This window comes from Marmota flaviventris, chromosome 18, assembly GCF_047511675.1.
Source record: "Marmota flaviventris isolate mMarFla1 chromosome 18, mMarFla1.hap1, whole genome shotgun sequence".
Taxonomy (NCBI): domain Eukaryota; kingdom Metazoa; phylum Chordata; class Mammalia; order Rodentia; family Sciuridae; genus Marmota; species Marmota flaviventris.
Window position 1 is genome coordinate 2770259 of NC_092515.1, and position 16384 is coordinate 2786642.

General features: G+C 50.2%; 1 protein-coding gene across 1 annotated transcript; it reads right to left on the reverse strand.

The window, feature by feature from the left end:
- Positions 1 to 5485: 5485 nt before the first annotated feature.
- On the reverse strand, positions 5486 to 11946 carry LOC114082667 (leukocyte-associated immunoglobulin-like receptor 2). Its single transcript, XM_071604754.1, has 4 exons — positions 11653 to 11946; positions 11214 to 11249; positions 9276 to 9605; positions 5486 to 6891 (listed from the first exon to the last, which is right to left on the reverse strand). The coding sequence occupies exons 1-4, from the start codon at positions 11684 to 11686 to the stop codon at positions 6743 to 6745; spliced, it is 549 nt and encodes a 182-aa protein (XP_071460855.1). The 5' UTR covers positions 11687 to 11946; the 3' UTR covers positions 5486 to 6742.
- Positions 11947 to 16384: the final 4438 nt, after the last annotated feature.

Genomic DNA, 16384 nt, shown 5'->3' on the forward strand with positions numbered 1-16384 from the left:
TATCAAATAAAATAGATTTCAAGCCCAAGTTAATCAAAAGGGATAAAGAGGGACACTACATACTGCTTAAGGGAACCATACACCAACAAGACATAACAATCATAAATATATATGCCCCAAACAATGGTGCAGTTATGTTCATCAAACAAACTCTTCTCAAGTTCAAGAGTCTAATAGACCACCAAACAATAATCATGAGAGACTTCAACACACCTCTCTCACCACTGGACAGATCTTCCAAACAAAAGTTGAATAAGGAAACTATAGAACTCAATAACACAATTAATAACCTAGACTTAATTGACATATATAGAATATACCACCCAACATCAAGCAGTTACACTTTTTTCTCAGCAGCACATGGATCCTTCTCAAAAATAGATCATATATTATGTCACAGGGAAACTCTTAGACAATATAAAGGAGTAGAGATAATACCATGCATCCTATCTGATCATAATGGAATGGAACTGAAAATCAACGATAAAAGAAGGAAGGAAAAAGAATACATCACCTGGAGAATGAACAATAGGTTACTGAATGATCAATGGGTTCTAGAAGACATCAAGGAGGAAATTAAAAAATTCTTAGAGATTAATGAAAACACAGACACAACATATCGGAATCTATGGGACACATTGAAAGCAGTTCTAAGAGGAAAATTCATTGCTTGGAGTTCATTCCTTAAAAAAAGAAAAAAACCAACAAATAAATGATCTCATACTTCATCTCAAAATCCTAGAAAAAGAAGAGCAAAACAACAGCAAAAGAAGTAGAAGGCAAGAAATAATGAAAATCAGAGCTGAAATTAATGAAATCGAAACAAAAGAAACAATTGAAAAAATTGACAAAACTAAAAGTTGGTTCTTTGAAAAAATAAACAAAATCGACAGACCCTTAGCCATGCTAGCGAAGAGAAGAAGAGAGAGAACTCAAATTACTAACATACGGGATGAAAAAGGCAATATCACAACAGACACTTCAGAAATACAGAAGATAATCAAAAATTATTTTGAATCCTTATACTCCAATAAATTAGAAGATAGTGAAGGCATAGATAAATTTCTTAAGTCATATGATCTGCCCAGATTGAGTCAGGAGGATATAGACAACCTAAACAGACCAATATCAATTGAGGAAATAGAAGAAACCATCAAAAGACTACCAACTAAGAAAAGCCCAGGACCGGATGGGTATACAGCAGAGTTTTACAAAACCTTTAAAGAGGAACTAATACCAATACTTTTCAAGCTACTTCAGGAAATAGAAAAAGAGGGAGAACTTCCAAATTCATTCTACGAGGCCAACATCACCCTGATACCTAAACCAGACAAAGACACTTCAAAGAAAGAAAACTACAGACCAATATCTCTAATGAACCTAGATGAAAAAATCCTCAATAAAATTCTGGCGAATCGGATACAAAAACATCAAAAAAATTGTGCACCATGATCAAGTAGGATTCATCCCTGGGATGCAAGGCTGGTTCAATATACGGAAATCAATAAATGTTATTCACCACATCAATAGACTTAAAAATAAGAACCATATGATCATCTCGATAGATGCGGAAAAAGCATTCGACAAAGTACAGCATCCCTTTATGTTCAAAACTCTAGAAAAACTAGGGATAACAGGAACATACCTCAATATTGTAAAAGCAATCTATGCTAAGCCTCAGGCTAGCATCATTCTGAATGGAGAAAAATTGAAGGCATTCCCTCTAAAATCTGGAACAAGACAGGGATGCCCTCTCTCACCACTTCTGTTCAACATAGTTCTCGAAACACTGGCCAGAGCAATTAGACAGACGAAAGAAATTAAAGGCATAAAAATAGGAAAAGAAGAACTTAAGTTATCACTATTTGCAGATGACATGATTCTATACCTAGCAGACCCAAAAGGGTCTACAAAGAAACTATTAGAGCTAATAAATGAATTCAGCAAAGTGGCAGGATATAAAATCAACACGCATAAATCAAAGGCATTCCTGTATATCAGCGACAAATCCTCTGAAATGGAAATGAGGACAACCACTCCATTCACAATATCTTCAAAAAAAATAAAATACTTGGGAATCAATCTAACAAAAGAGGTGAAAGACTTATACAATGAAAACTACAGAACCCTAAAGAGAGAAATAGAAGAAGATCTTAGAAGATGGAAAAATATACCCTGTTCATGGATAGGCAGAACTAACATCATCAAAATGGCGATATTACCAAAAGTTCTCTATAGGTTTAATGCAATGCCAATCAAAATCCCAACAGCATTTCTTGTAGAAATAGAGAAAGCAATCATGAAATTCATATGGAAAAATAAACGACCCAGAATAGCAAAAACAATGCTAAGCAGGAAGTGTGAATCAGGCGGTACAGCGATACCAGACTTCAAACTATACTACAGAGCAATAGTAACAAAAACAGCATGGTACTGGTACCAAAACAGGCGGGTGGACCAATGGTACAGAATAGAGGACACAGAAACCAATCCACAAAACTACAACTACCTTATATTTGATAAAGGGGCTAAAAGCATGCAATGGAGGAAGGATAGCATCTTCAACAAATGGTGCTGGGAAAACTGGAAATCCATATGCAACAAAATGAAACTGAATCCCTTTCTCTCGCCATGCACAAAAGTTAATTCAAAATGGATCAAGGAGCTTGATATCAAATCAGAGACACGCCGTCTGATAGAAGAAAAAGTTGGCTACGATCTACGTACTGTGGGGTCGGGCTCCAAATTCCTCAATAGGACACCCATAGCACAAAAGTTAATAACTAGAATCAACAAATGGGACTTACTCAAACTAAAAAGTTTTTTCTCAGCAAAAGAAACAATAAGAGAGGTAAATAGAGAGCCTCATCCTGGGAACAAATCTTTACTCCTCACACTTCAGATAGAGCCCTAATATCCAGAGTATACAAAGAACTCAAAAAATTAGACAATAAGAGAACAAACAACCCAATCAACAAATGGGCCAAGGACCTGAACAGACACTTCTCAGAGGAGGACATACAATCAATCAACAAGTACATGAAAAAATGCTCACCATCTCTAGCAGTCAGAGAAATGCAAATCAAAACCACCCTAAGATACCATCTCACTCCAGTTAGATTGGCAGCCATTATGAAGTCAAACAACAACAAGTGCTGGCGAGGATGTGGGGAAAAGGGTACACTTGTACATTGCTGGTGGGACTGCAAATTGGTGCAGCCAATTTGGAAAGCAGTATGGAGATTCCTTGGAAAGCTGGGAATGGAGCCACCATTTGACCCAGCTATTCCCCTTCTTGGTCTATTCCCTAAAGACCTAAAAAGAGCATGCTACAGGGACACTGCTACATCGATGTTCATAGCAGCACAATTCACAATAGCAAGACTGTGGAACCAACCTAGATGCCCTTCAATAGATGAATGGATAAAAAAAAATGTGGCATTTATACACAATGGAGTATTACTCTGCATTAAAAAATGACAAAATCATAGAATTTACAGGGAAATGGATGGCATTAGAGCAGATTATGCTAAGTGAAGCTAGCCAATCCCTAAAAAACAAATTCCAAATGTCTTCTTTAATATAAGGAGAGTAACTAAGAACAGAGTAGGGTCGAAGAGCATGAGAAGAAGATTAACATTAAACAGGGATGAGAGGTGGGAGGGAAAGGGAGAGAGAAGGGAAATTGCATGGAAATGGAAGGAGACCCTCAGAGTTATACAAAAGTACATACAAGAGGAAGTGAGGGGAAAGGGAAAAATAATACAAGGGGGACAAATGAATGTCAGTAGAGGGGGCAGAGAGAGAAGAGGGGAGGGGAGGGGAGGGGAGGGGGGATAGTAGAGGATAGGAACGGCAGCAGAACACAACAGACACTAGTATGGCAATATGTAAATCAATGGATGTGTAACTGATGTGATTCTGCAATCTGTATATGGGGTAAAAATGGGAGCTCATAACCCACTTGAATCAAAGTGTGAAATATGATATATCAAGAACTATGTAATGTTTTGAACAGCCAACAATAAAAAAATTAAAAAAAAGACTACAAAGGGCCAAAAATAATATGAAACAAAAACAAAAACAAACAAACAAAACCCAAGGTGAACTTCTCTAGCCAGCCGGGAAAAGCCACCGAGGAACCCAGCTTAATTCCACCTTAAGATCAGGAGCATCTCATCACAAAGTCATAAAAGTGAATCTCTGCTTTACTATAAATTACTGGAAATCCTTAACTGTTTGGAATTCCTGCCTGTGCCTTGAACTCCCCGCTGCCTGGCTTTACCTGAGCACAAAACAACCCTCTCTAAAACCTCATGGGCGCCTCATAAATCCTGATGTTGGGATCTGAATTTGCTCCCTACCTTGAAATATCATGCCATGTACATCATTAACCTGCTCTATGCCTGTGTATTGTGCTTGTCAAATTCTGTTAGCTGTAAGTTCTCCAGACACCCCGCTTTGCAACTTTCTGTGCTGTAAAACCTTGTTCCTGGAGGGCTGGGGGCTGCTCTCTGGCCTGGATTGGGACAGACAGCCGCTGATCAGCTCTTCTTTGTCTACACAATACAAGCTTGTCTTAATTTGATTTAAAATTGCAGTCAGAGGTCTTTTCTTTGCTTCGGGATTCAACACAACTCTACTATGGCTCCATTTCACCCAGTCAGGAATGCTTTCTATTACAAAAAAAAAAAAAAAAAACCTGCATCTGGTTTTCATTTAGGATGTCTCCATTGCTATATCTTCAATGCAAGTCCACCACTCTCTACTACTTCAGTGTTTAACACCTGGTTTATATCTTTACTTTTTGGCAGTTTTTGTGTCTAGAAGTTCCATTTAGTACCTGCCCCCCCACACACACACACACACATCTCTACTTATTTGCTAAACTTTTTGAAAATACAGAATGCAGTTATGGTGAATGGTTTTGGGGCTGGGATTGACCCCAGGGCCTCACATGTGCAAGGCATGTGCTCCACCACTGAGCCACCCCCTCAGCCCCTACAAGGACTGTTTTAATGTCTTTCTCTACCAATTCTAACATCCCTGTACATGGCCTGGGCACCACACACCAAGCCAAGGAACCCCAGGACCTCAGCAGATGCCAGGTCCCTGTGGTGGGCCCAGGAGTGTGAGATCAACCCCAGGTGTTCTGTGGACGGGTGCTGTGGTTCCTCCCCCTGCCTGTCTGGTAATGGGGGATGGGAGGCCAGACAGTGTTCCCTTACTCTGTAGGTGCAGGATGTGTTTGTATTCCTGTCAGTGCTCTGAAGCTTTGTTCTAGAACTCGGACAAGAGCCTGGGAAGCAGTTTGATCCTTTAGGTATTATTGCAATAAGCCAAACTAGAGCTGCATTTACCTAGAGGTGCCTAGTCCTCCCCACTGCAGCAGGCCCCTCTGCACTCTGTGCCTACAACAGTGCCCTGTGCCACCCTCCAGGGCACCCTGGAAAGACAATCAGCAGGTCTTTGTGCAGGAATCTTGAGGGAGGAAAGACTGGGATGCTTTATTCAAAGTGCTACAGAAAAACAAAGCCAAACAAGACTTTCCTTCAGGAGTGAAGGGGAGAGGGGAATTCCAGAGAAATAACTGTGGAGGGACCTTATCCCCACTCTATCTGCCTTTCAAGAAATGTTGAGTGGAGGTCTCCAGGTTAAATATTGCACAAAAAGAATGAAAGTACAAACTCACAGTAAAGCAAAATGTAGAGAAGCTCCGAAGTCTGGTTTCATGATGGTGATGGACATTTAACCTCTAGCATAAAGCTTAAAGGCAGGAGTATGTTAAAAATCTATAGTTAGAATAATTCCCTCTTGTAGCCAGAGGAAGAGGGGTACCAGGAACACCAGAAAAATCACAGGAGAATTAACAAAGTGGACATACTAAGTCCTCACCTATCATAATTACAGTGAATGTGAATGAATTACATCTCTGATCAACACACACAGGGAGACTGCAGAGATCTTGAAATAATGTGCAACTCCATGCAGCCAATCAGAGACGCCCTGTAGCTCCCAGGACCCACATGGGCAGAGAGTGATGGGACAGAGGGATTCCATGCAAATTGAAGCCCAAAGTGAGAAGAAATACCAACGCCATGTCAGAAGGAAAGACTTCTAGTCTGAAACTGCCATGGCGGACAGAGTCTGGGTGACGAGGGGTCAATTCATCAAAGGGGAAGCAGGTTTGGGGACCTATGTGGCTAAGGCTGGGGTCAGGTAGACTTTCTGGGAAAGGCAGGGCTGGGGACAAGTTCCTGATTCCCAGCAGGCAGCTGCAAATGTCCTGTGGGGAGCTGAGACTTCCCAACCTGGAGGTCATTGCTCAGGTGAGAGAGGGAAGCCCCAACTGCTGACCTCACCAAGGCAGGAAAGACAGATTGGGGAAATGGCCCTCGCTTGTCATGGGAGCTGCTAGAGCACAAAACGACGACGAGGAGGACAGTGGATGGGAGGGACATGAACAGAGAAGTAGTTCAGGATCATGCACCAAGAGGGACGGGAGACCAGGAAGGTGTGGGCCAGGCCCAGGTGCTGGGTGTCCAGCGTGGAGGCCACCCTGGGACACAGGAGCTGACACCAAGGGAAGCTGAGAAGTGTCCACGCAGCTCCCTGGTGCAGGTGGAGGACGTGGTCAGACCCGGCAGAGTGTCCAGGTCCAGAGTGCACAGTCCATGGTGGCCTCTGGGTCCCTGGGGCTCACAGGGCTGAGTCCTGGGGGCATCTCCCCTGGGCCCTGGGGTCAGGCTCTCTGGGGGAGGCTCTCTTCTCTCTGTGACCTGAGCCAGCTGTGCCAAGCTTCTCCCAGAAGCACCCCCAGGGCCACCAAGACCAGCCCAGCCAGGCCCAGGCGGACACAGTTCAGCACCCTGTAGTTCTGTGGGGTGGAGGCTGGAAGCAGAAGGACACGGCTGACTGTCATGACAGGTCACTGGCAGGTGGCCAAGACCCACCCCAGGGCCCTGAAATAGGAGCCAGTCCCCACTTTCCAGGCCGGAACCTGTCCCCGTGGGCACTAGCCCATGCAGAGTCCCAGGTGACCTACTGTGGGGGAGCTCACTCCTGTGGGTGGGGGCTGATGTCACCTGGGACTCCTAGGAGTCAGAGGCTGGTGAAGGGCTGGGCAGCCTCTCCCCTAGGCTGACCTTGGCCTCTTGAGTCCTTCTCCTGACTGTCCATCATTGGGATCACCCTGCCCCACCTCCCCTGCTCCCTGTGTCCCTCCCAGGTCTCCCAGGGAACAGGAGGGCCCTGGGGACAGGTGACTGGAGCACACACAGCTGCCTTCGATCAAACTCAGCTCCATGTCTAAGGCCAAGGCCACCCTGGAGAAAACAGGGGACGAGCAGCCTCTGCCACATGAGGATGAGAGGAGAGCTCAGGGCCTGGTGGTGCCCACAGCCCACTGTGAGAACCAGCCAGGGGAGGGCAGAGGTGTGACCAGGGCTGGACCAGGGCTGTCTCTGCTCTGCCAGTTCATCCAGCCCGACGTCTGCTGGACCTTTGGGTGTCCCCATCCCTCCTCTCAGCCCAAACCCCAGCATCTGAGGCCTTGGGAAAGGGGTCAGGGCAGGTGACCCCTGTGTGTGCGTCCCTAGGGCAGGATGGATGGACTCTGCTTGCCCTTCACTGGGTGACCCTCCTCCCCAACACCCAGGGTCACCTGGGGACACAGTGCTGAGCTACAGTGAGCAGGACACAGAGTCCATGGGGCTGGGGTCCCAGGTGCATCCCCAGCCCAGTGCACCCTGGAGCTGACCTCCTGAGCTGGTGATTGACAGAGCTCTGGGTCTGCAGGTCCTAATGGAGTCTCAGTGCACAGGACCATGACACGTCACCTCACAGACACTGGGGAAGCCCTGACAGGACCAGGGTCCCCACAGCATGGGGACAGGGAAGGGGTGACCGAGGGTCCACACAGGGTCTCCTCCTCCTGGAAGGTTCCAGGCAAACAGCAGAGGGGGCAGGTGAGACTGATCCACCCAGACAGCTGGACCAACAGGACACACAGTGGGGGACACTCCACCCTGTCACATGGACAGGGAGGCAGAGGTGACCATGATGGTCTGGGGTCAGGATGGGGTGGGCATCAACATGACCACTCCACACCTTGTCACCTGCCAGGAGCCACTTCCCTGCCCTGGGGCCACATCCTGAGAGGTGCAGGGTATGTCAAGGCTCCTTCCCGCCAGGTGCCTGCCGCACCTGTGGAGATCATGGTGGTCTCTACAGAGCTGACCTGCTTTACACCAGTACCTGTGTGCCTGCCTGGAGCACAGGTAGAGAGTCACACACCTGAGGTCTCTGGGGCTCCTGTGGACCGTCCCTCACCCCCCACAGTGTCCTCTAACTCCTGCCTAGGCCCTCTCCTGTACCCTGGATTATGGGTGACCTTTGCAGACCCCCAGGGTGGGCAAGGAGACCTGGGGACCCAGAGGGCACCTGAGCTGATCCTGCTGTGCACCCACCAGCACTCACCAGCACGTCCTGGTCATGGGCACGCAGTGTGGGGAGCCTCACCCAGTACACAGGGTCACAGGGTCTGGGCACTGACCTCACCTACGTGGTCCTGTGTCACCAGTAAGTACCCAGGATACTGGGGACCAGTCAAAGCCTCAGGATAAACTAGTGAGCGCCCCCAGAACTGACTAGGGCCCCACCCCAGGACACTGTACATCTGTCCCACCCCTGGACACTGTGCATCTGGCCCCCAGGATGTCTGGGTTACAGCAGAATTCACAGAGAAGGGAGAGAATACTTGGCTTTAAATGGAGAATGTCCCCTGTCCCTCTCTGGGATGGGCTGACCCTCCTGATCACTAACTCCAGACTTAGCACACACAGGACATGGACCATCACATCCCAAAGCTTCCCCAGTGCCCCTTCCAGTCGTGATCAGGGCTATCCCTGGGCCAGGTGACCTGCCCAGTGGGAGGGGACTACACCAGATGTCACCCTCAGCCACCCAGGCTCTGGCCCCATGGGAAAGACAGTGAACCCTCCATCTGAGTGAAGAGACACTGTTCTGGAAGGGGTCTGCCCCCAGCCATCTCTGGGGACCCCTCCCCACCCAGCAGCAGAGCCAGCTCTATGCCCTCCCCATGCTGGACCTGTGTCCAGATCACCCAAAGTGGCCCATGAGACCAGGATTCCAGGGACCTCAGGGCATGAAGGCTGAGGGGACACTGTGCAGAGGGAGGGGCCTGGGGTCAGGTGGGGGCAGGAGGCTGTGGACAGGATGGCAGCTGGGACAGGGTCCAGGACCTGGGGACCAACCTGATGGCTGACCTGGGACTGGGGTGGGGGCCTGGGTGACGTCCTCCCTGCTCAGCACCAGGCTCAAGTCTTCACTGAGCTCAGACCACGTGGACTTTAGGTAGCGGCAGCGATAACGCCCAGCAGTGTCCTCACTCATGGAGGGGAACAGGAACCTGGCCTCTCGCTCAGAAGGCGACGTGGCCCTCTTATCCCAGATCTGGGAGCTTCCCTCCTTCACCAGGCGAAAGTCCTGAGCCCCAGCAGGGCCCCGGCACACGATGGTCACGGGCCTCCCCCGGGGGATCACAGGGCCTGGCTCAGCAGAGATGGAGGGTCTGGGCAGGGCCCCTGGGAGGAAGCAGACAGCGGCTCAGCGTCCACTGGGAGGAGTGGCTGTGCCACAGATTGAATTCAGGTGCACAGCCCAAGGTTCTTGGGCAGTTTACAGAGCTGTGCAGCTGCGGTCACTCTGTGGCTCCACAGTTACCCACCTCCCTGCATCCCTCTCCCTGGGCTCACCTCCTGGGTCTCCCTCCCTGTGTCCTTTCCATAAGTCCCTTTGCTGTGTCCCCTCCCTGTGTCCTCCCTGTGTCCCCTCCCTGTGTCTCCTCCCCATGTCCCAACACTGTTTCACCCTCCCTATGTCCTTTACCCATGTCCCCTACCCATGTCCCCTCCTCTTTTCCCCTCCCTGTGTCCCCTCCCTATGTCCCTATGTAGTGTCCCCTCCCGCTGTCCTCCCTCTGTCCCCTCTCTATGTCCTCCCTACATTCCTTCCCTGTGTCCCCCTTCCTCTGTCCCCTCCCTCTGTCTCCTCCAAGTGTCCTCCCTGTGTCCCCTCCCTGTGTCCCCTCCCTATGTCCCTTTGTAGTGACCCCTCCCTCTGTCCCCTCCCTGGGTCCCCTCCCTGTGTCCCCTCCTGTGCACATCCTCCCTGCTGTTGCAGCTGCTCTCCCACCTGGTGAGGAGGACCTGACCCCAGGTGCATCCTGTCTGGCTCGGGGTCCCCAGGGAGCCTGGGCATCCTGGCCCTGCTGTGTCTGTGCCCACCCCTCCCTGCCCTGGGCCAGGTCCAGGGGCCTCTGCTGAGCCTCTGCCTCTGGGTGTCCTCTACACTGTCCCCTCCTTCTCAGTCTGTTAGCACTTGCTGGCTGGTCACCTGCTGCACAGCTGGCCTCCTGCTCAGACCCCTCTGCCCACTGGAATATCTCACCCTTGGGCCAACCCAGTCCATCTCCTCCCCTCATCTCCCTCAGTCCTGGTCCCTGTCTGTCCACTCAGAGCCCCTCTGTGTGCTGACAGCTCAGGAGCAGGAGAGGCACAGACACAGCCTCCTGGGGAGGGAGGACGGGCAGGTGGAGACCCTGTCCAGGTCCTTAGCTGTGACCCTGCACAAGTGTCCCTGGGCACATCAGGGCACAGAGGAGCTGACACTGTGCTCCCTGGGACATGGGGCACCTGGCTGAGACCTAGGACAGGTTTCGGGCCCCTGCCCCACCCACAGGGCCCAGGGTGGGAGAAGCCCAGGTGCCTGTCACTCAGGACACTGTAGCCAGAGGTGGAGCGAGTCCAGGGGCCTCTTGGAGGACAGCCCCTGGCCTGTGTGGGGACTGTGGCTGGTAACGGTGTGGGGTGCACAACTGCTGAGGGGCAGGAACGGACGCTCTCCACCAACACGGGTAAGTGGGAGAGGCCAGGCCTGCTGACCCCACCTACCCACGCCCAGGTGGGCCATCAGAGCATCCTGCCACGTCCCCAGACACACAGCCACCATGTCAGGGGAGAGCACTGTGCTCAGCCCAGGAAACCACAGGAGACAGGCAGAGACACAGGGACCTGGCTGGGGGCCACACTGGGGTGCCCACGCGTGGGACACTGTTAAGGTCCCCAGGCTCCTGGATCCACATGCCCCTGTCCACAGCTGCCCCTGTGAGGAGGACTGGGACCTGCACTCACCCTCCTGTGCGTGGATCTCCTGGCCCAGGCAGAGCCCTGGAAGAGAAGCCCAGTGAGAAGAGCACCCCGGTTCCCCCAGAGCTGGGCCAGCAGGGCCTGGTGGAGCCTGGGCACTCAGCCTCCCTGCTTCCCAGGCCACCTGCTCCCAGGGTCAGGTTGGCCTTCTTCCTGCTCTGGGGTGGCTGGGAGACCTCCCAGGACCCCTTCCAAGAGCCCCTTGGCTGCCCAGTCCTTCCCAAGGCTGGGCCTGTCCCCAACCCAGGTGTCGGCCTCTAGGACCCAGTGCTCCCTGGTCACACTGAGCCTGGGCAGAGGTGAGGGGCAGCCCCGGGGGAGGGCATAGAGTGTGCTGGGTTTGCTGGCTCAGGCCTGTGCAGGGAAGGGACCTGTTCCTGCCCTGTCACCTCCACCCACCCAGTCCCCACCTTCCAGGACTCACCAAGGGCCAGGAGGACAATGGAGCAGGGGGCCATGGCTCAGGTCCTGCAGCCTCCCTGTCTGGAGCTGGGCCCCACAGAGGACACAGGGGACAGGATGTGCTGGCTGGGCCCTCGGGGGTGTCTACATCATGCCCCACAGAAAGAGGAAGAGGTCGCTGCCTCCTCTCCTCTTCCCACAGTGACAGAGGGAGGCCTCGGCTGCCTGGGACAGTTCTGACCTGTGCTCAGATGTGCTGAGTGTCCCCTGACCTGTGGCCTCACTGCAAATCTAGGGGACAAGGCAGAACACAGGCCCTGCTACAGACTGACTGGCGTCCCACCAGCTCCACAAAGAGCCACTGTCTGTCCTGGGAAAGACGTTAGACCCCGAAAGCTGGATGTCCTCATGCTCAGTGTGGGAACCACACTCCTGCTGAGCCTCTAAGGGAGCATTTGCCAAAGTCCAAACAGGACATTGACACCTTGAGGGTGTCCCAGTGTAGATAAAGACTAGACCAAGGCAGAGCAGGCCAGAGTGGAAGGGACGGTCCCCAAGTGCCTTGAGCACAGCCCTGGTCTCACCTTGATGGCGGCGCAGACCTGAGCTGTGTCAGGGCCTCGGGGATCCCAGGGCAGGAAGGAAGCCCAGGACTCAGCCTGGTTGAGGATCAGGGAAGACCCCCCCCACACCTTTACTTACCAGGTTCCAGAAGCCCCTGCTGCATGGTAACAGTGAATTCAAGCTCTTGCAAACCTGAGTGGGCTGTGCAGTCCATGTGTGTAATATCCACCAGTGCCGAGTAGGATGGCACCACAGTGGGGTTCATTTGACATGTTCATAGTGCACACAGCAGTCTGCCCATGTCAATCCCCAGGGCTCCCTCCTCCCCCACCCCCCTCCCCTGCCTTCCTTCACTCTACTGGTGGGTCTTCTTTCTACTAAGTTACTTTTAGTTGGTGCATTTCTGTTACATATAAATTGATATGCATCCAGGTCTGTTCACACTGCATACAGCATGACCCGGTCCACTTCCCTCCCCAGGTCCTTCCTGTTGCCCTCCCCACTTCCTGATCCTTGGTCCCCAACTCTCCCTCTATTTTTGTAAGATCCCTTTTTTATTCCCTTTTTCTCTTTAGCGTTAACAGAAAATGCCATAATTTCATTCTTCTTTTTGGCTAAGTAGAACTCCATTGTGGGTATAAATTGCATTTTCTTTATTCATTTATCTGTTGACAAGTACCTGGGCTGGTTCCATAATTTGTCTATTGTGCATTGTGCTGATCTAGTCATTGATGTGGCTGTGTCACTATAGTCTGCTAATTTTGGTTCTTTTAGATAAATATCAAGGACTGGGGTCCCTAGGTCATGTGGTGGTTCTCACCCTAGTCTTTTGACGAATCTCCATACGGCTTTGCAAAGTGGCTGAGCTTCTTTGCAGCCCCACCAAGAAGGCATGTGTGTCCTTTCTCCCCACATTCTTTCCAGTAGCCACTGTTATTTGTATTCTCAATGATGGCCATTCTAACTAGTTTGTGTGGGATCTTAGTGTCATTTCACTTATGTCTCTGATTGTTAAAGATGTTGAACTTTTTTCATATTATTGTTGGCCACTTGCATTTCTCCTTTTGAGCAATGTCTCTTCATGTCATTTGGCCACTTATTGAATAGGTTATTACTTTTTGGGGTGTTATGTATTTTCAGTTATTTAATATTGTTTTTATTTATTCCTTATTGAAAGAGAAGCTGGCAAAGATTTTGTCACATTCTCTTTATCGGATCTAGAAGTCTTCTGGTGCAGTGTTTTGGTTCCTTTAGGTATAAGATTATGTCAACAGTAAACAAAGATACTTGGACTCATTCTTCTTCTATTTGTATCCCTTTCATTTCCTTCTCTTGCCTAATTGCTCTGGCTACAGTTTCAAGAACTGTATTGCACAGGTGTGGTGAGAACCCAGATCCTTTCTTCTTTCTGATCTCAGAGGAAATGTTTTCAGTTTCCCTCTGCTCAGCATGTTGTGGACTTTGGGTTTGTCACATACAGATTTCATGATGCTCAGGCGAGTTCCTTCTGTCCTTAGCTTCATCCGTGTCTTTTTGCTTGTTATTTGCAGTGCTGGAGACTGAACCCGGGGCCTCGTGCCTGCTAGGCAAGTGCTCTACCACTGAGCCTCATGCCCAGCCCCCTTCACTGTTTCTAACATGAACATGTGGCTGAATTTCGTCCAGGGCATTTTCTGCTCTATCAAGAGAATTGTGTGATTTTTCCCTTGGTTTTATTTGTGTTATGAATTACATTTCCTGATTTGTATATGTTGAACCAACCTTGCATCCCTGGGGCGAATCTAACTTGATCATGGTATGCAGCAGTCTTCCTAAAGTGTTTGGAACGTGGTTTACTATTATTATATTATGAAGTTTGGCATCTATGTTCATCAGGGATATTGTTCTGTAGTTTTCTTTTCTTCATGTGTCTTTATCTGGTTTTGATATCAGGGTGATATTGACTTCAGAGAGTAAGTTTGGGAGTGCTCTCTGTCTCTCTATTTCATGGGATAATTTGAAGAATGTTGCATTGGTCCATCTTTAATGGTCTGATAGAAACTCAGCAGAGCATCCATCAGGTACCAGGCTTTTCTTTCTCAGAAGGCTTTTGATTACTGCTTCGCATGATATTAGTCTGTTTTCTATATCAACCTATTTCATTTTTGCAGGCCAAATCTGTCTAGAAATATATCTGTACCTTCTATATGTTCTGATTTATTAGAGGATAGAGTTTTAAAATAACCCCAATGATCCTCTAGATTTTGTGGTGTCTGTAGTGATATCTCCTTTTCCGTCTTCAATGATGTTGATTTGGGTCTGCCCTCTCCTTCTTTTGGTCATTCGGGCTAACGGTTTGTGAACCTTGTTCATCTTTATGAAGAACTGACTCTTTGTTCCATTGATTCTTTGAGTTTGTTAATTATCTATTTCATTAATTTTAGTTCAGTCTTAATTATTTGCTGTCTCATACTGATTTTGGAATTAGTTTGTTTCTGTACTTCTAGGGCCATTTGATGTACCATTAGAGTTTTGTTTGGGATTTTCCAGGGTCTCCTTGTTGTTGGTGCTGTTGTTGCTACCGGGGATTGACCTCGGGCATGCCCCACTGAGCCACACCCCCAGCCCTATTTTGTATTTTATTTAGAGGCAGGGTCTCACTGAGTGGCTTGGTGCCTCCCTTTTGCTGATCCTGGGTTTGAACTCTCAATTCTCCCTTCTCAGCCTCCTGAGCCTCTAGGTTTATAGGCGTGTGCCACTGCACCCCGAGATCTTCCTGTTTTTTAATGTGGGCACTTCATGCCATAATCTTCCCTCTAAGTCTCATCACCATAGTGTCCCCGAGATTGTCGTAAGCTGTACCACTGAGGAACAGTGAGCAGGGGCCACGGGCTGCTCAGCCTCAATGGGGCGTGAGGTCAGCCAGGGCCACACAGTGCTCTCCTGAGAAGATAGTGCAGGGCCAAGGGGGTCCCCACGACCCCAGCTGCTCCTTCCTCTGCCCTCCTAATTCATAGCAGCTCCTGACTCTGGGCCATCACCACCAGCCAGAGCTTCAGAGAGATGATCTGCTGTGGAATTCCCTCTCAGGGTGCAGATGGACCAACACCCAGCTGGGGCTTAAAGGGCCTGTGTGACCTGTCCAGCCCTCAGGGACCCTCTGTCCTGCCCACAGGCCACACCATCCAGGCGACCCTGTGGGACCTCATCCAGGTGGGCGTGGCTGGCGGGTCCTGGTGCCCCCATCAGCTGCCAAGGTGGAAACTCAGGAAGGGGTGGCCCTGCTGCCCATGTGAGCAGGACCTTGGAGAGTCTGAGCACAGGAGGTGAGACACCCTGAGGAAGGGGACAGCCAGCTGCAGGCACGTCCTGGGTGAGGTGGGCCTGGGGACTCAACAGGAGCCCCCTCTGCAGTGCTGCTCAGAGATGGTGCAGGACAGAGATGGCCTCACACCTGAGGAGGACACCACCTTGAAAATCCTGTTCTCCTCATTGGGATTCTCAGAGAAAACCTCTGAGCCAGGCTGGTCCCCTGCAGCACACAGCTCTGCCCACAGGGCCTGGGCTCCTGCTGGGGACCTTCTCCCTGCAGCCCCCACCTGGCCCTCAGCCTCTGTGATGGTCCCAGGCCCACTCCAGCCTCCTGTCCACCCAGTGCCCTGCTGGCTGCCCTGAAGGTGGCCCAGGATTTACTCCCAAGGAAGGAGACACATTTTCTCTATAATTTTGTACCAAAGAATGAAAATGACATTTTTCCACATTGCTTCCTTTCTAATGTGAAGGGCTGTGAACGCTTCCCTTCAGGATGACGGCTGTGAAGTGGTCATTTTTAAACCCTCATATATTTGAAGTGATGAACACTGAACAGAAGATTAGAAAATAGACTCAGCCGCTCATCTTCAAGGACACAGGACCAGAGACCAAACCCCTGGTCCAGACGAGATCTTAGGACCCAGGAGGGAGAAAGGGTCCTGGCACCGTTTCCTTCTGAGTCCCCTCCCCAGTGTGGACAGCTGAAGGCTCTGCCCACCACCTGCCAGGTCCTCCCACAGCACACGGCCGAGAGGAGGAAGGGGGGACACGGGCCAACACTGGGGACCAGGAAACCCTAGAGGGGAGACAGGAGGCCTTGCCAGACCCAGCAGCTGCCCCGTCCTACCTCTGCCCCCTCTAGGGGATGATGCTGATCTCAGCCCAGGACGAGAAGGGGG